Genomic DNA, 22,540 nt, shown 5'->3' on the forward strand with positions numbered 1-22,540 from the left:
TACAACAATTTGCTCCAGATGTTACACATCTCTTCCGAAGTTCTCAGTGATGGCACACTGGTATCTGAAATCAGCCATGATGAAGGTATTTACAGCATGGAAATGGGCCAATACTACAAATCAGTGCTCCCTTCCTCTCACCAAACAGTTGTTAAACAGTTATCAGCACACTGTATGTTTATCCCAGTTATTTAAGAAAACCACCTGAAATGGCCTTTTATTCCTTTATAGTAGAGATAAGCAAAGTAAACCTCAGAGACAGTGATAAATGCACCTAAGATTACCCAGCTGGTGGGTGTTGCGGTAAGCCTGACCTAGCCCAAAGCTTCTGTCATCTTTCCACTCTATCCTCCCTACTATCAAATACTCCTCCAACTCTTCCTATCCTTGGGAGATATGGTGAGCCCAACTGTCCAAGAGAATTATGGGACATAACCACATGTTCCACTGTAACTGTCACGCTTAAGGCTGTGGAAGGACCATTTTTTGGCTATATACATGACGTTTAATGGAGCTCACTAGGGTCACTGCTGACTTGCCCTAAATTATGTTTGAAGCCTTCCACTTCAGAGCTCAGGCAGCTCTGAAAAGGGGCATTCTCTGCCTTCAATTGGAGAAGTTTAAAGGCATTTGATATAAACAAATTGCTAGGTCACCAAAAGTCAAAGTACCACATGACTTCCTCTTAGACAACCTGCAAGTGTTTGAAGGTAACCAAACACAAGTGCTTCATTCAGAAACGGATAAAGTAAACATCAGGCGGACACTATTGACCTTTGGGAACAGAGTTAATGGTGGCAATTTCAGAGGAAAAAAAAATCGACTTTGCTTTATACTATATTTTATCTGGGTTCTTATTCTTCTAACCCAGTACTAACGATTCTTAATAAGTTTTAGGTTTTATTTGTAATGTGCTCAAGGTATAAGGAACTTAAACTGATTAGAGGTGTGAGGATTTAATTAACCCAGGATCAAAGATTACATGCCTAACAGTGGTTCTCAGCTTTGACTGCACCTGGGACTCACCTGGGGACCTCTCAGAACTCCAGCTGCCCAGACTGGATCCACACTAGGGGTAGGGGGGCAAGGCATCAGTTAAGCATATTAAAGCTCTCAGGTGATTCTCACCTTGCAGCCAAGGTCAAGACCACTAATGCAGTGTATTTGCCCTACTCCTCCTTTGTACTTCTATTTCTTGGATTTTCTGTTGTAGTAAAGAGTCTACTTGGGAAAAGCATTATACTGTATTCAGTTAGGGCAACAGGACCTCACCCCACAGAGGTGAAAGGCCTCAGGGTGTTTCCTAGTAGGTGTTTCAGATAATAAGGATTCCCACACCTAGGAAACCAGTTCTCCCAGCTTCATGAGAAGTGACATCACCAGGAACCAATAAAAAACTTCCACTGCAGCTGCAGCTTACAAGTTAAGTTCTGAATTGATTCAACCTAGAAATTTCTGGATAGAATATGTGGGGTTAGATTTCCAAGCAGCGCTCTTTTGATGAGTCCACTCTCTGATTTACAGTACATTCAGCGTTTTACCAGTTCTCTTGTTTCCACACATTTCCTCGGTGGTTGTGGTATTGGCAGAGGAGGATTTGAGTTCATAGGCAAGTGCAGGTGAGGAGCCAGATTTCAGAGAAAACAATGAAGATTCCACACCCTGAGCTCTTGCTGAACCTAAAGCCAAAGTGAAGCTTTAGGTAGTCTGTTGCTGCCATCTAGTGGCAGTTATTGGTATTGAGTCATGAGAGTTGCCAGGGTCCTGCTGTTTCTAAAGCCTGGGGGATCCATGCCCTTGCTCTATATTTTACTACCAATGATGTAGGCAGAAAGGAGCTCCCTTAAATATATCAGATGAGGTAATTATCATAGGGATATGCACATGTCTAGCAGTTTATTTTGTCCTTCTACCATTTTATTGTGAATCTTAAATGAGCCTTCATATTCTGTGATCAGAAAATTATGATCATAGGTTCAGGTTAGTGCCTAATTTAAAACTTCTGGCCATCAGAGGCTAGGAGGGTAGGCAACACTGTCCAGATAAGTAAGAGTGACAGAAATAGCAGAAGCTAACTGTTGTAGTTTAAGAGTTGATCAGCAGGTCTTTGCCTAAAGGTCTTCTCCACTGTCCTGGTGTGTTGCTCAAACAGACAGCATTAGAAAGGCTTTCATCTGGCTTTAAGATATGGCCCTCAGGAAACAAAGCTTAGAAACCTCTGTACCATTTGTACAGTTTTGCCTGATATCACTTACCAATGATGATATTCCACTTACCAAAGGTGATATTCTGTTTTCTGACAAGTAAATAATTTCCAGTTTGGGGAAATATTGGAAAAGGATAAAATCAATTTGCTTAAATAAAGTTAACCCCCAAGTTGATACTCCATAGTTGTGGAAGAGCCATTAGGGGTTGGAAATCTTCTTCTCTGAGTACCTGGAACACATAACTTCTTAAATGCAGTGACTTGAGAGACTGAAGTACAAAGAAGATTTTGGAAAGAGTAATATATTGTGAATACTCTGTCTTTGCACAGTTAAAAGACAAAGGTTAATATATGCATTATTTATATACCAAACAAATTTATCAGATCACTTTCCAGAATTCTCTTCCACAAGCTTTTATTAAACTACTTCCAAGATGTACTGTGTTTGGTACTCTTGGGGAATCCAGGCATGAGTAAACTGAAATCCCTGTTTTGAGGGATTTAAAATATTGTTGGAGAGGGAAACAAACCTATTATGACCAAGATAGAATACAGATGTGCCATGATACAGGAGCAAAGTGCTGTCAAATGCAGAGATGGAAACCAGAGATTTTGAACAGGGCATATTGGTAATGTTGAAAAGAATGCTTCACAGAGTATGTTCCCCCACCAGCAACACCAGGCAACCTGTTAACAGATGCAACTTGCCAGGTATGACCAAGACTGTTTTCATGAGCCCTCCAGGTGAAGCATTCCAAAGTTTGAGAATCAACACTTCAAAAAGAAGATGATGTGGGACATAAAGAGGCATTCAAAAGTTTTTATAATGAGGGGAAGGTAGGAGGACATTTATACTACACATCTCTTACATTTGCATTGTCCTCTATGTTTTCCCCAAGTTTGAAGGTAAAATAGGCCGCTTTGAATAACCAGTAGAGATTGGATATAAACTTGGACTTTAAGAATATAGTATGTTTTTTCTTATCTATACAATGTACAACCTGCAGAAGGGGTGCTACTGTCATACAGTGGATCAAAGCCAGAAAAGCTGCCAAACAGACTAAAATGCACAGGACAGCCCCTCTTCCAGTTCCCAACAAAAAATAACCTAGTTGAGCCAGGTGTGGTGGCACAATCCTGTAATCTTAGTGACTTGGAGGCTGAGGAAGGAGGATCACAAGTTCAAGGCCACCCTCAGCAACTTAGTGAGGCCCTGTGTCTAAATAAAAAATAAAAAAGGCTGGGGATGTGGCTCAGATAGTAAAGTGCCCCTGGATTCAAACCCTAGTACCAAAATAAATAGATACATATGTATTTTTAAAAAGGACTGAGGGTGTAGCTCAATAATAGAGTATATCTGGGTTCAGTTGCCAGTACTTCAAAAAAAATCTAGTTGAAAATGTCAACATGTCAAAGTTGAGAAGCCCTGCCCTAAAATATCTCATCACCACTTTACCTCTACATCAACTCATCAAAGATCAAGACCATTTCTCCTTGGGTTTGTCTGTTTCTAAAATGATTCTTCATTGTTCTTCTAAATCTTTTATGATAAGACCTTTAGTGTTACCTTGAACCCACTCAGTCTCCAAGGTGTGTGGATTTTTGTCCCAAAACATATTTCTGATTCGTGTCTTTTTCCCCCAAATTCTTACCAGTCTGGTCAAGTACTACTCTCCATTATAGTCTTTCCAGGATTGTCTCAACATTATTTGTACTCCTGGAGTTCAGGAACCTTGGATTTTCCTCTTTGAGTCCTCCCTGGCGAGCACAGTGCCTGGTGAGTGGAATGTATAGGAAGATCTATTTGGGACTGCATAGGGAAAAAGATTTCTGGAGGAATATAAACACAAATTTCCAACATTTCACCAAAAATGTATGCAAAATATTTAAATGTATTTTAGTGTGTATGTTTATTAAGGCAAATTTTATTTTAATTAAACATTCTTCATAAAGAAGGACCAATTTTTTTAATTAAAAAAATATTAAAAATGCATTTCAGCATAAATGAAATGCATTTTTAATATTTTTTTTTAAATTAAAAAAATTTAGTTGTTGCTAGACCTTTATTTATTTTACATGGTGCTGAGAATCGAACCCAGTGCCTCACACATGCCAGGCAAGTGTGCTACCACTGAGCCACAACCACAGCCATGAAATGCATTTTTTAAACATGCTTCATAGAAGAAGAATCAATATGCTGGAATACATTTTCAACTTTCTTTTGAATATTGCACTCAATCATCTTTATTATTTGTCCTCTCCATCTCTTCATTCGATTATATAGCACGCAAATAATAATTTCAAATAATAATTTCCTAGAGTGGTCATAGGTATTTTGTGGGCTCTTTAGCTATGAAGTAGTTTATTTTCTGTTCCTTCCTTGCTGAAATAATTAGAGACCATAAGAAAGAACATCTACCAGAAAACAAAATTAATATGGTATCAACAGAGATGTTACAGACTGACAGCTTGTATCCCCTTAAATTCATAAGTTGAAAACCTAACCCTCAATGTGATGGTTACCAGAGGTGGGGCCCTTGGGAGGTAATTATGTCACTAGGGTAGAACCCTCATGAATGAAATTAATGTTGTTATATTAGATACCCCAGAGTGTTCTCTCACCTTCTGTGTACCATGTGAGGTTACAAAGTGAAGTCAGCAGACTACAATCAAAAAGAGGACCTTCACCGAACCCAACCATGCTGGCCCTCTGATCTTGGCTTTCCAAACTTCAGAACTAAGAGAAACAAATTTCTATAGTTTGTAAGTCACCCAATCTCTGACATTTTATTATAGTTGTCCAAACTGACTAAGTGGAGGGATGGCTCTAACTGCCCCCTTATCATTCTTGTCTGTTCAATGGAATTATTGAGCCTTTCATTTATTTTTTTATTTTGTTATTCTATTTTATTTTTTGATGCAGGAGGTTGAACCTAGGAGTGTTTTCCCACTGAACTACAATGCCAATCCCTTTTATTTTTATTTTGAGGGAAGGCCTCACTAAGTTGCTGAGGTTGGCCTCAAACTTGTGATCCTCCTGCCTCAGTCTCCCAAGTTGCTGGCATTGTAGGCATGCACCACCACAGATTCAACTCAATCTTGCCTTTTAAATTTTTATCCCCAGGCCACAACAAGCACAACCATAAATATCTCCCTAAAAACTTACCATGGCAACAAAATAGGGTTCAATATGACAAAATTAAATTCTCTTTGGCAAACTTGTGTTGATTTTTACTTTGTCCATATTAGATAACATCGTGACATACTGTTTGGGTCAATTGCTTAGACATACACATTTAAAGATAACTCATCCTGCAAGATTAACAAAGAGGCTATACTTTAGGAAGAATGATGCAATGGAGGTGATTCTTCTTTTCATGCTGAAGGCACTTTATTTTCTTATGCTTAGTTAAGGTCCAGTTATTCTCAAGTAGATTTCATAAGCTGATTCAAGATTCATAATGGATAGAGGGTACAATGACCTGATGTGCAGGAACTATGGGGCTAGTAGAAGTGGTGAGGAAGCCAAATGGCTTTATTTGGGAAGATTGTGTAAAGGGTACCAACAGACATCTGATTTTATATTTTCTGAGTGTGAAATTAAGAAAGAATTAATTTCTGTATTAATAATTATCTTAATATAAACACTGCTTTTCCTTTGATTTCTACCGATGATATTTTTTTCCAAAAAAGAATTCTCAAAAACCCAGCATAGGTGACAATTTCTTTTATAGTATAGCTTAATTTCCCTATTATATACATATCATACACTTGTAAAATGAAGAAAGTTTAATCATTCATCTTAAGATTTACAGCAGTGGGAAATTAACAAATATTCCAAAAGCTTTCAATGTAGATGCATACTTTTTTAAAAAAAAATGATTAAGAAATAAAAGATACTAAAAACCTATCCACTTCAGCCTTTACATGACATCTAAACCTTAAAAGTCAAACATTATAGCCAATATCTCTAAAACTTATTGTAAAAGAAAGGCTAATTCAATCATAGCATAATATAACCATGTAGCCATAAAATTTATGATCAGTCTAATCAGAAACATTAATTAACAGTGCCATAAGTTCTTATATATTAAAAAGCAGGTGTTGTAGGCTGATTGCTAAGAGGCCACAATGATACCTGGCATTCACAGTCTATGACCAAGATGGCAGGCTGGATGGTAATCCAGGGGAAACTGTTGATGATTGTCTAAGTCAACCACTGATCTGTCATAGACTAATTTCCACAGACTGAGGTGATCACAGTCCCACCAGTTCAGCTGTTTTCCCTGGACTTCAGTGGTCATTCTCATGAAGCTGGTGGGATCTGTGGTTGACATTTAACAAATAGAATATGGTCCAAGTATTGGGTTATCATTTCCCTGAATAGATCACACATAATTTAATGTCACTTAATTACACATGATTTAATGTCACTAGCAACCCCTCTCTCTTGCTGCTTTGTGAGAGAGGTCCACCTGGCAGGTACCTGAGAGCAGTGTTTGGTCAATAGTCCAGAAGAAATTGAATCCTGAAAATGACCATATAGATGTGAGCTTGAAAGTGGGTCCCAATCCCAGAGATGTCTGTGGCCCTGGCCAATTCTTGGAATGCTGCCTCTGAGAGACCTTGTGACAAAGGACCCAGTTAGGCTGCATCTGGTCTCTTGACTTCCAGGGACTATGAGATCACAAACATGGGTTGTTTTAAGCCTCTAGGTTGTGTGGTAACTTGTTACACAGTAATAGATACCTAAGCGAGAAGGGTCATTGCCTTGAATTTGTATTATGGTGTCAAAACATGGTTTAACATCAGTTAGTATTGCCTAATGGAATCAACATACAGATTATTATATCGGGAGTCATTTTCAGTTAAGACTACATTTTTCAGACTTTGCCAAAACAAGCCTTCTGCCTTGGGGTTGTCAGGCCACTGGAGGATGGAGCTCTTGCAGATCCGCCGTCGCAGTCGCAAGTACTGAGAATGCTGTAGCACTGGCTCTAGCAGGATAAATATAATCACATCCATGTTCTCATCCATTAGCCTCTGTAATGCCAAGTAGAAAGCTGTTTTAAAGTTCCAGCTTTTGGCATATTTTTTGGTTAAAATGAATATTGTTTTCTTGCTCTGGTTTATGCTGAGCATGAGGTTATCAATGATGGCCAACCCCGGGTCCCAGTCCCTCTCCTGTAGACAAAGGAGAATATTTTTCCCTTCACTCTCTTCAAGGTGGTAACGCAGCTCATTGATTACCCAATCAGTTACAGAGGCATCTTTGGTGTCATAAGAAATGTAAGCATCATAGAAAGTTTGGGATGTGGAAAGAGTCCTGTAACCTTTGATCTTTGCAACACACATATGGTAGATAAACCAGACATCCCAGTAGAACAGGTGGTGAGCCAGGGCAGCCAACATAACCATGGTAGTGATAAAGAACGTGAAGAAAAAGAGTATGGCTGCAATGGTATCTGAAACACATGTTGTCAGCTCTAGGCTCATAATGCTCTTCCCTCTCTGATCCCCAGGACTGGCACAAATGACATCTATCAATCTAGGAATTGTGACATTTGGATTCTCATCTATCCAACTTCGAAAATCTCCAATGTCACAGGTACAGTCAAAAGGGTTTCTGCCTAGTTCCAAAAGAGCTAAATTGGTAGTAGTCTTTGTCTGAAGTGTGGATTTGTTGATCATTTTTATCAAGTTGAAACTTAAATCGAGGTGCACCAGATGGCTGGCTTCAGAAAAAAAGCCAGAGGGAAGGTGGGCAATCTTGTTCCGGCTCAGCAACAGTGTCTGAAGAGAAGGTGTAGATTTAGATAGGCTGTTAGTTAAAGAGGACAGCTCGTTTCCACTTAAGTCAAGCAAGAGGAGATATGGAAGCTTCTGGAGTAGTGTCCAGTTAAAGAAATTTAACAGATTATTATTTATGTACAGTTCAGTGAGATTATTTGGCAAGTTAAGGAATGCTTCATTTGGGATATTCTGGAGGTTATTAGAAGACAGGTGCAGCCGTGTCAGGTTCCTGAGACATTTAAAAATGGACCAGTACCTGTTGTCTTTGGTGTTCCACAAGAGGTCAAGGCGGTTTCCAGTGAAAACTAATTCCTTCAGGGACATGCTCTTCAGTTCCTTCTCCTCTGTTAAAGTATAAATGCTGTTGTAGCTCAGGTTCAAAACTTTGAGCTGTGTCAAATTTTGGATAAATCCTAGACGATGTGTTACCCCTGCTATTTTAAAATAGTGTGCATTATAGCTGAGATCTAGAACTTCCAGGTGGGACAGTTCACGGAGAGCATTGTTATCATCAAAGTCTAGTCTATTGTTGGTCAAATCCAAGTATTTGACCTGAGGCACAGCTAAAAATTCAGTTCCATTAAATACTTGGCCATTGCCATTGGCAGAGAGATTTAAGCAGGCAATGTCACTGAAACCTTTGAATTGGTTTTTACCAATAAAGAAAATACTGTTTAAACTTAAATCCAAGGCTTTGCCATAACCAGTACATTGTGGCTTCATTAGAGAATTGGTGTTATGATAAAAATTTGAATGTGGGTCAAACTTGGCATCCATGGAGCGTCGTTTAATGGTATGACTTTGCAAAGAGGAATCATTTGTAGGAGTTTGCCTGATATCACTTACCAATGGTGATATTCTGTTTTCTGACAAGTAAATAATTTCCAGTTTGGGGAATCTTTGGAAAAGGGTAAAATCAATTTGCTTAATAAAGTTAATCCCCAAGTTGATAGTTCGTAGTTGTGGTAGAACCATCAGAGGTCGGAAATCTTCTTCTCTGAGTGTCTGGAACACATAACCTCTTAAATGCAGTGCCTTGAGAGACTGAAGTTTAGAGAAGTTTTCGGAAAGAGTAATATATTGTGAATATTCTGTCTTTACATAGTTAAAAGATAAATCGAGTATTTTTAAATTGGGCAGCTTTGTTAAAAATTCCCCAGAGGCCATTTCTTGCACTAAATAGTTGAATTCGAGATGCAACACCTTCAGGTAGTGCATATTGTCAAACCAGGTGGAAGGAACCTTCCGGAGGGAAGTGCTAGAGAGGTTTAGGTAGAGAAGCTGGGTCAGATTTTGAAAAGCAAGCGGATGTATCTCAATCGCGGCATTTCCATCACAGGGTGTACAAGGAAAAGGTGCATTGAAACATCTTGGACAGTTCCCGCTTAAATCTAGTAATCTTAAATTTACCAATCCCTTGAAGTCTTCTTGACCGATAGTTTTGATCTTGGTGTTACTCAGATAAAGTTTTCGAAGGGAGTTGGGTAGTTTGGGTGGCACATGGATAAGAGTGTTGAAAGACAGTGACAGCACCTTCAAGTTTGTAAGGGATTCAAATGTCCCATCTTCAATGTACAATGTTTCACTACAAACAAAATAGCAGTTCCAGCCCAAATAGAGACTTTCCAAGTTCATAAGTCCCAAAGTGTCATTCTTAGTTATTGAAATTATATTGTTTTGAATTAAACTAAGTTCTCTCAAAGACTCTGGCAAACCAGAGGGTATTCTCTCTAACTGGTTGTCTTCAAGCAGTAGCTCCTGTAGGTTTTTTAGATTGAGGAATGCTCCATCTGTAATATTCATGCCATTTTTATTCATATCAGAATTTTCATTATAGTGCTCTTGATTGGCATTGTGGTTTAGATTTATTTTAGTGACATATGGAAGCTCTGGAAACGATTCATTTGTTATGTGTGTGATGAAATTATCAGACAGGTCGAGTTCTGTCACGTATTTGCCCACTGTTTGAGGAACTTTTTGCAGTTGACGGCTGTCACATTCTGCAATAATGGAGTTATTTTGCTTTTTCTCATCACAAGGATAGCTCCTGGAGTAATTCGATTCAGCAAAGAACTCACAGGAATCAGAGATAAGCAGGAAAAGGCAGATCAGAATCGAAGACCAGAAGGACATCTTTTCCTAAAGGAAAAATCAAAAGTAGAGACACAATTTTAGAATAGCAACATTTTCTGGGCATTTCATCATGAAATTAACAATTCTTCCTCACACTCGTATGAGTTTGAACTGGAAGTTCTCTTAAAAGTTAAATAAATTGCCTTAAATGAGGTTCCAAATGATTTTACTTTTTTTACCGTGTTCAGCTTCAGGGTACTAAAAGCAGTTGAAAATGAATTTATGAGATTAAGGCAGTGAGAACTTTTTGCAGATGCAATTATCAAGATGCCCCACTACCATATTGAGTCTCAGCTGGATCATGGCTCTGGTTCATATTAAGGCTATAGCATAGCACCTGTGTATTTATAGCATCAACCTGTTGACACAACTCTTGATGAAAAATTTATTTAAATTTACAACTAAAAGTTGTATATATTTATGACATATAGCAGGACATTTTGAAATATGTATATTGCTATGGTGGAGTACCATGTAGCAATTACAAGGAATAAGACAATTCTATGTTTATTCGCTAATTTAACAAACATTTGTTAAATGAGAATTTTATTTCAAGATCTTTTTCATGCTAGAGATGCAGCAAATAACAAAACAAGTGAAAATGCCTGTCAATTTGGAATGGATGTTGAAAGACAGAATGTTCAAAAATGGAAAGTACCATGGATAAAAATTAAGATGGGAAAGAGGATGGTTATTAAAATGCCCCTCAATTGGACTTGTCTATTGTTTTTGTCAAAATCAGACTGGGGTCATGGGTTTAGGGGAGGAAGATCATACTGATGAAGTGCTCTCCTGTCTCAAGAATACATACTATCAACCTGGCTTTCCCTGTTGATGTGGATCTTTATCATCAGACTGAGTTAGTGTTTTTCAGATCCCTATTACAACTTTTGTCTATAAATTAATAAAACATTAGTTTTTAAAGAGTTCTATGGGGAACATGTCAGGGTAAGGACAGATTCCTGACCCTTCCCTTTGTCTGATAAAAATAGTACCACTGGTAGGTGAGACATCTTTAGGTGAATACTTCAGGGAGTCCAGAGAGCAGGGCAATTCTGTGTGGCCTCCCTATCCTCTAAGTAAGGTCTCCACATTTAATTTCAAATATAATTCTCTGATACAAATCAGAGCAATTGAGGAGAAAAACCTCTAGGGGCCGCTAGAGACCAAGAAAGGAGCCTTTTGAGATTCATGCAAAGTTTTCAGGATAAAAATAACCTCCCAGAGAGTTGGAAGTAACTTAAATTATGGGCCATGGAAATCAATAGAAAACTCCACAAGAGATTTCTGAGTGAATAGCTTGAGGTTTCTAGTGTCACTCTTTCAAAAAAGATGACTGAGGTAAGAACATTAGTTGTCAAACACCAAAAGCATGAATTGGACAAGTCTATGAGTGGCAACAGTAGAAAATAGTGAGCAGGTAGCTAGCCAAGAAGTTAAGGAGAACTAGGTTTGATGGCACACACCTGTAATCCCAGCCACTACAGAGGATGAGGCAGGAGGATCTTGAGTTCAAGGCCAGCTTCAGCAACTTAGCGAGACCCTGTTTCAAAAAATAAAAATAAAAAGAGTTTGGGGATATGGCTCAGTAGTTAACCACCCCTGCGTTCAAACTCCAGTACTAAAAAAAAAAAAAAAAAGAAGTTAAGGAGAAATCACTGCTTGTTCAAGCCTTCACATTCCATTCTATGCAGGATAGAGTTGGTAGTGCTTATTTTCCTAGGTGCTCAGATGAAATCCAGGGGAGCACCATGTAACAATGCCCAGTAGAGTGAACCCCAGCTCATAACATCCATGTGGATCCTAGAGAGAGCAGAGCCCAAAGATCCAGCAAGAGCTGCATTTCCTCAGCCAAGTTCTTCTTTTTGGCCACACCTATGCTTCTGACTACCAAAAGTCTCAGGTCCAAAAGGATATCAGTGGGAATCTGATCCCAGATGAAGTGAGAATTCACTCTTTTCCCCCCTTCATTGCTGGGGATGGAACACAGAGCCTCATACATGTTACATTGGTGTTCTACCACTGAGCTACACCCCTAGCCTCAAAATTTGCTGTCCCTGTGGTATAACAAATAAATAAAAACCACCCAGCCTGGAAAAAAATGAAACGGAAACTATGCAAAGACAATAGAGAAAAAACTGCAACTATGCAAAGAGAGAGAGAGAGAGAGAGAGAGAGAGAGAGAGAGAGAGAGAGAGACAGAGAGAGAGACAGAGAGAGAGAGAGAGAGAGAGAGAGAGAGAGAGAGAGAGAGAGAGAGAGAGAGGCTTCCAGCCAGCTTCCATTGGTTGAATATGGCAGCTAAATGCTCCCATTAAACCAAAAGTAAAGGAATAGAACCTACAAAGCAAAGAAAGCTGAAAGGAGACACCAGCAGTGTTTAAATATGTAAGAAGGTTAGGAAAATGGACAGGAGACAGATGAGTAGTAGGTGACAGAGCAGACCAGAGAAGGCTAAAGTCTTTGGGCCAAGCTGAGAAAAGTTAATTTACCCCACAGAACCTTGGAAAGATGCAAGACCTGGAGGCAGCAGGCACCTTGGAGGTGACATGCCAGCTGGGGCTGAATGATGTTATAGTCTGTGTATGGAGCCCAGTAGCCCTGCCTCAGCTCTGGGAACTCTGATATCTGTTGTCATCTGAACATTCCACTCCAGCATCCGAGACAGATCAGAGGATCTCACTTTGGGACAACAGAAAATCACAGTAGCAGGGCCAGGGTGAGGCAAAACATAGGGGAGCATTGAAAAACTTGATGATCAAGATGAATAGTCTTGGGCTGGGGATGTGGCTCAAGTGGTAGCATGCTCCCCTGGCATGCATGCAGCCCAGGTTTGATCCTCAGCACCACATACCAACAAATGTTGTGTCTGCCGAGAACTAAAAAATAAATAAATATTAAAAAAAGATAAATAGTCTTTAAAAGAATGAAAATCTATAATGAACAAAAGATACATATTTTTAAAAAAGAGAGGACCTGACCCTGTACTTGAAAGACAGTGCTTTGATTGCTCTCCCTCTGTCTGGCTCTTGTTCCAATAAAAATCTGTTTACTAAAACAAGTATGCATTCTGCGATTTTTAAAAAAATATAGCATTAAAATATCATTAATCTTTTTTTGAAATGTAAAAAATTACTTATTCACATGTGTTTCATAAAAATGTAAGACACATTTAAAAGTTTTTCAGAAACAAATGTTCAGTTCCATTACTCAGCTTTTTGGCTCACTTGTCTCTCCCTTAAATTTTGCCCCTAAAATGAGTGCTTCACTCACTTCCTCTAGTCCTGGCCCTACATGGTAGCAGATGTCTCCAGATTACATTAGACACAGCCTGATCAACAAGTGGACTCACAACCCTTATCCATGGTAAGCCTCATCAGGTGGGAGGCCCTGTTCTTACAACTGGAGCTTTAATCAACACTTTTTTGGACCACCACTGCTATGAAATGGGCGGCACCAGGCACGAGCATGAAAAACAGAGATGGAAAGAGGCAAAAAGAAAACAATCAAAAGAGAAGCAGTTGGTGGAAGTAGGCCTTCTGACCCCAGGAGGGTGGTTTATTATTTCTTTTTTTTCTTTTTCTTTTCCTTTTTTTTTTTTTTTTTGTACTGGGGATTGAACTCAGGGGCACTCCACCACTGAGCCACATCCTTAGCCCTGTTTCATATTTTATTTAGAGACAGGGTCTCACTGAGTTGCTTAATGCCTCACTGATGCTGAGACTGGCTTTGAACTTGTGATCTTCCTGTCTCAACCTCCCAAGCTGCTGGGATTACAAGCATGTGCCACTGTACCCAACTTGGCTTATTTTCTTAATACTATTTTTAACAGATTTTCAATCTCCTCTCTGCAATTATGAAATCTTTAAAGGTCTGAGCACCACAAAATTTTTCCCCCCATAATTTATTTGGCAGCAAAACCTGATCTGGCTGGGCATTGTGGCACACAACTGTATTTCCAGCAGCTTCAGAGGCTGAGGCAGTAGCACTGCAAAGCTCAAGGCAAGCCTCAGTAACTTAGTAAATAAATAAAAACTAGAAAATTCTGGGTATGTGATTCAGTAATAAAGCACCCCTGTGTTCAATCATCAGTACCCCCATAAAATGTTTAAGAAAATAAGATTGTTTGATGGAACACACTGGTGGACAAATTAAACCTACCAGAAAAGCCTTGTATACTGGCCATATCCATGAACACACTGCACAGAACTCCCTAGAGAGGATGACTAGGCCTATGTGATTCACATATTTCAAAACAGAACCCATTTCTTTTTTCTTTTTTAAAAAGAGTATGAATCATAAAAAAAAAATACCTGCTAACTTCTCTTCTCTCTGACAAATAGAGTTGTTGCTACTGAGGAAGTGGTTTCACAGTGTTTTTTTTTCCTGTTTCCTGTACATCATCTGTCTTTGGTTGGGTCCATGGTCTACAACCCACCAATTCTCTCCTTCAGATTCTGAAGGAACCAAGCAACACAAGGATAACAACCACTGTCAGTCCTAACCCAAATATTGCATTTCAAATTGGACCCCATAGGACACTTAACATATATTTTAAAGACATCAGAGCAGTTTGAATAGCAGTTCAGAAAGTATCCCTTATCTGAGGACTTGTTCCCTGAGGGTCAAAGTAAGCTAAGGGGCCATTCCCAGAACCCACCCTGAGGAGGGCCTTAGGTGGGGCAGAGACTAGGTGTGTGGTCACAAAAGAAGCAGCACCCCCAGGTGAGACTGAAATAAATCTTACACAATCCACAGTGAATGGTAGGAGGGACCTAGTGCTACCTCCTGGACTGTGCCATTTTTTTAAAAAAAATGTCATAGCCCTTTGTAGGTTGCAGGCAGCAGCCATTTTGCAAAAATGATTCCTTCCTTCTTCCTTCAAAGGCTCCCTTCAGGATTAGCGGGATTTCTCTTCACCAGGGTATTATTTTCCTCAGACCATCTCCCTAGGTATACTTGTCTCTAGAGATGGTCCTACTGATGGTGATGCAAACAGGATTTTATCATGCTACGTGAAATTTACAATCAATAGTACATACTTTATTTTATCAATTCCAAATTTTATGGATTCACAAACAGCTTAGGAAGACAAAAGAAAATGTGACATTAAATACATCCATTATGGAAGAGATGGATCCTGATTTCACATACATAAAATATGAAAAATTATGCCATTTGCATCCCAGGAATATGGTAGGGAGTATAGTGGAGGGCTTTATCACGAGGCAAACATTGGGGAAAGTGCAAGTCATGCATTTTCTCATTCAATCCTTAAAAATCAATGAGATGTGTGGTATCATAAGACCCTACTTCACAGACATGGAACGGGAGACTCAGAGAGGTTAATTTACTCAAGGTCACTCAGGTGGCGGAGCTTAAATCAAGCCTGGATCTACCTGAGTACTTAATGAATCAGGAACACTGGAATTGAGGGGCTAGTTTGAAGTGATCTGGTTTAAATTGTCAGTAGAGATATCACAGTCATATCTAGAATCTACAGGATTAAAAAGCTGGGCAGATTTTCCACCTTTCCTTTCTGCACTGATCAGGCTACCAGAGAGAACTTCCAGATTCTCAGACATTCTGCAGAAGAACAGTAAATCCACTGATTTTATATGTATGCACCAACTAGCAGCCATTCGTAACAATTTGTAAAGACAACACAGCTTGTATCTGCTAATGCTTATGTGGAAGCACAGTTATGCATTTAAATTTACTTTATCTTTACAGGTCTTGAATGGTCATCAATTGGAGCCAAGAGTTTAAAAATAACAAGTTCTTCAACTCCATTCAATAATTCATTTGAACTCAAAAGACAATCCTTTGAAAGGCACTCCCTTCCCCCCAATGAACCTTTTAGACAACACTAAAATGCCCTTACAAATATTGTCCAACCCAATTTCAAAGACAACCATGGATCACAACCTCTTCCCCTCAAAGACACACCATGATCCTCTGTGAATCTAAGGTTTCCCATAGGACTGCCTCCTCTCTTATCAACTCTGCAGTTTTTAGAATTATTACATGAAAGGAGGAGAAGGTATGCTTGAAGAGAATGAACTCTATCAATTGCCCTCACCCTTATTCACAGTTTCAGCTTGTAAGATTAGTATACTCAGAACTTTTATTTTGTTTTCTGAAATCAAACTAAGGTGGTTATTTAATGAAAAGACCAAAAACTTCCTGGGATTCTTAACTTTGGCTGCACATTGGAGATGACTGTGAATTTTAAAAGCTACAAATGTATAGACCCACCCTCAGAGATTCTGATTTTGTACGTCTGAGGTTCACCCTCAGCATCAGGACTTTGTAAAGTTCTCTGTGATTCTAAAATGTAGCATAAGGGTCCTTGACCTCCATGTACCATCAGAGGGAGCAAGATAGGCATTTTCCCAAGTTTAATTTGATTCTATTATTATTCTATATTTTGCTTTCTTATGATACAATTATATTGATCATCATAGTAATTTATCAAATAGAAATGGGATAATTTCAACTGCAATTTCATATCTGTCATTGGCTGACTTGGGACACTACAGTCATTTTGTAAAGTGTAATAAAATTTTAGTGTAAAATTAATTCACCTTTAAGATCCATAATGGGCCAGGCACTGTGGCGCACACCTGTAATCCAGCAGCTCGGGAGGTGGAGGCAGGAGGATCATGTGTTCAAAGCCAGCCTCAGCAAAAGTGAGGTGCTAAGCAGCTCAATGAGACCCTTTCTCTAAATAAAATACAAATTAGGGCTGGGGATTTGGCTCAGTGGTTGAGCACTCCTGAGTTCAATCCCTGGTACCAAAAAAAAAAAAAAAAAAAAAAGATCCATTATGGATGTTGAGAATAAACATTAACTTCAAGAAGACTTATATATACATCAAATTGTTGAAAAATTGTTGCAAAACTCCAAGGACATAAATAAGCACTAAATGATAGAGAAAAAAGTATGTGGTAAATTTTGAATGAAGTTCTCTTGAAATCAGATTCAATTGCTCTTAAACTTCATTAAATTTTCTATATCATCTTACAAGACTACTAAAGTTTTTCAATCTGAGAGGGTTTTTTTTTTAAAAAAAACTCTATAATTTATTTATTCATGTGGTGGTGAAGATCAAACCCAGTGCCTCACAGGTGCTAGGCAAGCACTCTACCACTGAGCTACAAGCCAAGCCCTCAATCTGAGAGTTTTTGATAATACAAAACAGTATTATAGTTTTGATAATACACAAACTATGACTAGACACTGTAGAATAATAATTCTAGAAGTAGTAATGTTACTTTAAAACTTTGTATTAAGAACTATGTAATGTTTTGAATGACCAACAATAAAAAAAAAGGAAAAAAAAACTTTGAACAAGTAGCCATTAATATTGAACTTTAAGATTTTAGTAATTATATTAAGCAAAGCTTCAGTAGGCTTCTAGAAACTGATCCACACATGTGAAGGGAGTTTGTCTTTTTCTATAATATAGCAAGATAAAAATTTTTCTCTCCCTCTCTGACTCTTTTGTTCTAGAAGAGAATGTTGGCAGAAAGTAATATACCACTTCAATTTCTATCTTGGAATGTCTTGTTTTCTTGTTCAAAACAATAAGATTATCACTGCATTCAACTTTCTGCATTACTCTTTAATTACTTTATATTAACATCCATACAAATTAAAGCCTTTTTGCCTCCATTCAGGGTTGTTATAATATTTTACCTTTTTATACTTATAAAAATCTATTACTTTCTGCATTCCTATGAATAACCACCAACCCAGATCTCTGTGACAGAAATTCTATTTTGTTGGAAAGCTTTCATAAAATAATAGGCATGGTTTACCCCTTTTTGTTGATGCCTCTTCTAATTTCTCACTCCACAACTTGAAGCAGCATCAGCTGGTTTCCTCTGTGTGCTAGGTGCATGAAGAGAAGAGACTGGCTTACTTCCTGAAATGGCTCACTTTACCATCAGCAGAAAAGAACATGTGGTTTGCAGAAGTTTATGTGGGAAGAAGGGAACTAGTGATTTCTTAACTCTTGCTAAATCATTTATTGACTGTGCTTTAAAATTTGGAAACTGAAATTGGGGAAAAAGTCATTTATAAAATTATATAAATAGAACCCAAATTAGATATAAACAGCACATTTTTGTGAGTTGGTGTATATGTGTGTTTGTGCATGTATAGATGGGGAGTGGCTCAGAAGATCCTCACCCAAATGGTAATATAATTATTTTTGGAGAGCAGATTTGGGGGAAAATGAGGGTGAGGAAATGGGAGAACTTTTTCATTGTAGAGAGAAAATTTTAGTGTTTTTTTTTGTTGTTGTTGGTAGTGTGAAAATCATGACCACAAACAGAGCATGGTAGTGCATGCCTGTAATCTTACAGGCTTAGGAGGCTGAGGCAGGAGGACCACAAGTTCAAAGCCAGCCTCAGCAACTTAGCAAAGTCCTAAGCAACTTAGTGAGAACTTGTCTCAAAATTTAAAAATAGTAATAAAATAAAAAAGGTTGAGAATGTAGCTCAGTGGTTAATGCCTCCAGGTTCAATCCCTGGTACCAAAAACAAACAAAAAATCAACCAAATTTATACTGAATTTATAAACTCATCTTTTGATGTGTAACTCACAGATGTAGGTATATAACCCAAGTATGGCTTCACCTTTGTTCCACATATTTACAAGACAGCACACAACACAGGTGGGTGTGGGTAACCCACCGGGCTATGGCTGCAGAGAGTCTTTCCCCTGGGTGACCTTGTACTTCACCCAGCACCTGGCATATAGTAAAAGTTCAATAATTATTCATTGAATGAATAAGTGAGTGAAGGGTTGATGAATTTTTATGAGGCTGAAGAATCTACTTTTCTTGATCTGGTCTGATAAGTGAATTTGACTTAAAACTCTCAGACCCAGGGCCTCAGGTTTAATCAAGAACAGAAGTCAGCAAACTGCAATGTTTGAGCCAACTCTGATCCACAAGTGAAAAAGAAATTTTATAGATGAACAATTGGCAATTGATCTGATGAAAAGGAACACTAAACTCCAATTAATCAAAATGTTGTCTCCTTCAAAAGTAATTGTATTCTTCCTGTTACTGGACACATACTAAAAAACTGCCTTCAATTATTTTTATTATATTTTAAATTTCTTAAATTAAGGAACTGTATAAATTTGCTTTTCTGTTACTATGTAGGTGTATACATAACATCAGAAATTTGCTTCTTGACCTGAGAAGCCTAAATATTTATTATCTGACCTTCTACAAAAAAATGTACTAATCCCTGGCCAAAGGAACAAAGTTTGGAATGAGATATAATGTGTTTCACATTGTTTTATACCCCCTGAATGGGAGAAAATTATGTTGGAGACAAGGTGGACAGGGGTTACACACACACACACACACACACACACACACACACACACAGAGAGAGAGAGAGAGAGAGAGAGAGAGAGAGAGAGAGAGACACTATGAAAAGCCTTATTATGAAGAATGCCTTTCAGAAGTCACAGAATTGCTTGGGTGGCCATTCCCAAAATTGACCTCTAATGACCCAAAACAAATCAAGATATGTTGCATAGTTTGGGGAGCAATTCCCATGACATCAGAGTGTAGCCTGGGTATTTATTCGTGGGCTAACCAAAAGTCTTTTTGATTGTGAGCTCAAAGACATCATCTGGCTACCTCTCAGTCTCTTAGTTTCCCTTGAAACATTTGCTCACAAATAAAGCAGAGAAAGTAAGTAAAAATTACTTCCAGTAGTGGACCAAGTGAGGCTTCTTGGGGCTAGAGTTTTTCAGTCTTTCTAGAAAAGCCAGAGTCTCATGTGCTGGCTTCTAGGCCACCAAGTGCCAGTCAATTGTAGAACAATCAGAGAATCTTATAAAATATGTTTATATATTTGTTATGTGTAGGTATACATATATGTATATATACACATACCATCTAGTGTCTATGCCAGGTGAACTTATAAAAATAGGCTAATTGTTTCCAACAAATGAGTTTTCATGGTTTCCCCCCACTATCAGTACCATGGAAGGTGAAAATGAAAATGAAATTGGCAGCAGGACAGGAAGGGCACTGTGAACCAAAAGTTCCATCTAGTGTGCAAAGAGTTCAGGTGATCTGAGCCTCTGCCCAAGCCCAGAAACTGCCCTTGGTGCCCAGGCCAACATTGCCTGCCCTGCTCTGCCCTGTGAAGCACAAAGCTTTTAGGAATCTCCTGTGCCAATCTTCTCTTTTTCTCCCCATGCCATCTATGCTGTCACAGGTCTTTATTCCAAAATGGAGGGGAAAAGATCTACCAGATAGCATGCACATCCTAAATACCCACACCACCAGCAGATGAGTCTCTCTGAGCCTCGGTGTTCTCATCTCTCAAATGAAAATAACATAATAATCATAGTACTTTTCTCATATAATAGACTTGAGGATTAAATGTGTTCTCACTCATGGAACTCAGAAAAATATGTGGCACAAAGAAAGCATTCAATGAGTATAGCTGTTCTTCTTACTATACCTTTATCCTGTACTAATGCTCACAATTCCCAGCTTATGTCCTTGTCTTACTCTTCCTTCCTCACTCCTGGGTCCCTGTCCTTGTATGTTTGTGCTTCAAAAACAAAATACCACAGACTGGGTAATTTATAAACAATAGAAATTAATTTATCACAGTTCTGGAGGCTGGGAAGGCCAAAATCAAGGGACCAGCAGGTTTGGTTACTTGGTGAGGTTGTTCTCTGCTTCCTAGTAGGTACCTTGTTGCTGCATCTTCTGGAGGGAGTAAACCCTGTATCCTCCTATAGTGGAAAGGATGGAAGGGGTAGACTTGAGCCTTTTTTATAAGGCAGTAATCCATTGATGAGAAGGGAGCCCTTGGGGCCTAATACTGAAGCCCCCACTTCTTTGTACCGTTGCACTGGGAATTAAGTTTCAATGAGAATTTTGGAGGGGACACAAACACTTAAACCATAGAAGCTTCTTAACCCACTCTTCCTGAGCCCTCTCAGTCTTCCCACAGACTCTAACTTCCACCCACTCTATTACACTCATCCCCAACCTCTGTTGGTTATTTTCCATATGTGCTATTATTTTTCAATTGAAATAAAAGCTGAAGGTGTTAGCCTATAAAACTTCTCAGTGCCCATTAGAAAGTGGTGACTCTCTGGATGAACTAGGTAGCTAACAACATTCTTCCTGTGGGCTGATATAGCTCCAAATCAGGGCATGGAGCTGGGCTTGCCTGGCCATATTGCCAAGTAGCCTTGTGCAGAGCCAACTGTGCAACTGTACATGGCAGTCCAGCTAAACCAAACTGAAGCCCATTTCTCCATGATGAATGAGTCTGCGCCTTCCAATGGCAACTCTGGCTGCCTAAGTGCAGGGATAAGGCAAGGTATCCACAGTCTTCTACAGATTCCTTTTCTGAGTCCATCTTTATCAGGGCAATTATCTTAAAACCAGAGTCTTCTAACAATTGTTTTATTTTTCTTTATTTTCTCAAGTCAGTGTCTCCCAAATAATGGCCCAAGACACCTCCAAGAACCATAACAGGTTAAAACTGGAAGAGTCCTGTTATCTCATGGATGAGGGAACTGAAACCAAAGGTCAAGGGTGCAATAGTGGGAAAGTGAGTGTTGGAACTCTCACTGCTCAAGTTCTGCTCTTGTGTTCTTTCAGCTCCTCCCTATGTGACTGTCCTAAGTGAAAAGCCACATGTTATCAAGTGTTCAGTCAATGTGTTGAGCTGTCAAAGGAGACAGGCAATGAATACCCCAGGGATAAGAACAAGCCAGAAAAAAGATAAGAGATTTTTCTAGAATGTAGCTCTCACCTCCTGTTTTTAAAAGTTCTTAGGATTTCCCCTGCTTTCAGGATAAAATCTAACCTATTTAGGATCATGAAGAAGACCCTTTATGATGGGCTCTGGCTTTCTTTCCAGCTCTTGGAGAGACCAGTTCCCCTCCTCAGCCAGTACTATAGTCTTTGAAGTTGCTTTGCATTCTTCCTACCAAGTTGCACCCATGAATGATCTGCCCCCATGCACACGGCCCCAATCTCACTCCTCCATAAAAACTTGGCCTATGATGAAAGGATTGTGGCTACCACCATTTCTCATAGAAAGAAGCTGAAGCAAAAAGACATTTAAAAAAAAGTCAGATTACATTGGCTCCAGAGTTTGTGCTCTTAACCTTTATATAATATCCCAGCAATGTTAAATATGACAGGGACCTATAAAAAGTCACCTCATTTAGTCAGGAACAGTGGCACACATCCACAATCCCAGCAACTTGGGAGGCCGAGGTGGTGGGATCAACAAGTTCAAGGTCAGTCTGGGCAACTTAGTGAAATCCTGTCTCAAAACTTCAAAAAAGTCACCTAATTTGGCAAAGAGAAGGTTACTAATAACATTCAAAAGTTGTTTT

General features: G+C 38.9%; 1 protein-coding gene across 1 annotated transcript; it reads right to left on the minus strand.

Moving 5' to 3' along the window:
* Positions 1-5,932: 5,932 nt before the first annotated feature.
* On the minus strand, positions 5,933-18,072 carry Tlr8 (toll like receptor 8). The gene is made up of 3 exons (XM_005315969.5): positions 17,956-18,072; positions 11,599-11,675; positions 5,933-10,138 (listed from the first exon to the last, which is right to left on the minus strand). Exon 3 carries the CDS (start codon positions 10,130-10,132, stop codon positions 7,019-7,021), a length of 3,114 nt encoding a protein of 1,037 aa, XP_005316026.1. The 5' UTR covers positions 10,133-10,138; positions 11,599-11,675; positions 17,956-18,072; the 3' UTR covers positions 5,933-7,018.
* Between the last annotated feature and the right edge of the window lie 4,468 nt (positions 18,073-22,540).

Source organism: Ictidomys tridecemlineatus, chromosome X (genome assembly GCF_052094955.1).
Source record: "Ictidomys tridecemlineatus isolate mIctTri1 chromosome X, mIctTri1.hap1, whole genome shotgun sequence".
In the NCBI taxonomy this organism is placed as follows: domain Eukaryota; kingdom Metazoa; phylum Chordata; class Mammalia; order Rodentia; family Sciuridae; genus Ictidomys; species Ictidomys tridecemlineatus.

What these genes read in the sequence shown, in the direction of transcription:
- Tlr8 (XM_005315969.5), bottom strand. Translation starts at nt 10,132, where the DNA reads ATGTCCTTCTGGTCTTCGATTCTGATCTGCCTTTTCCTGCTTATCTCT.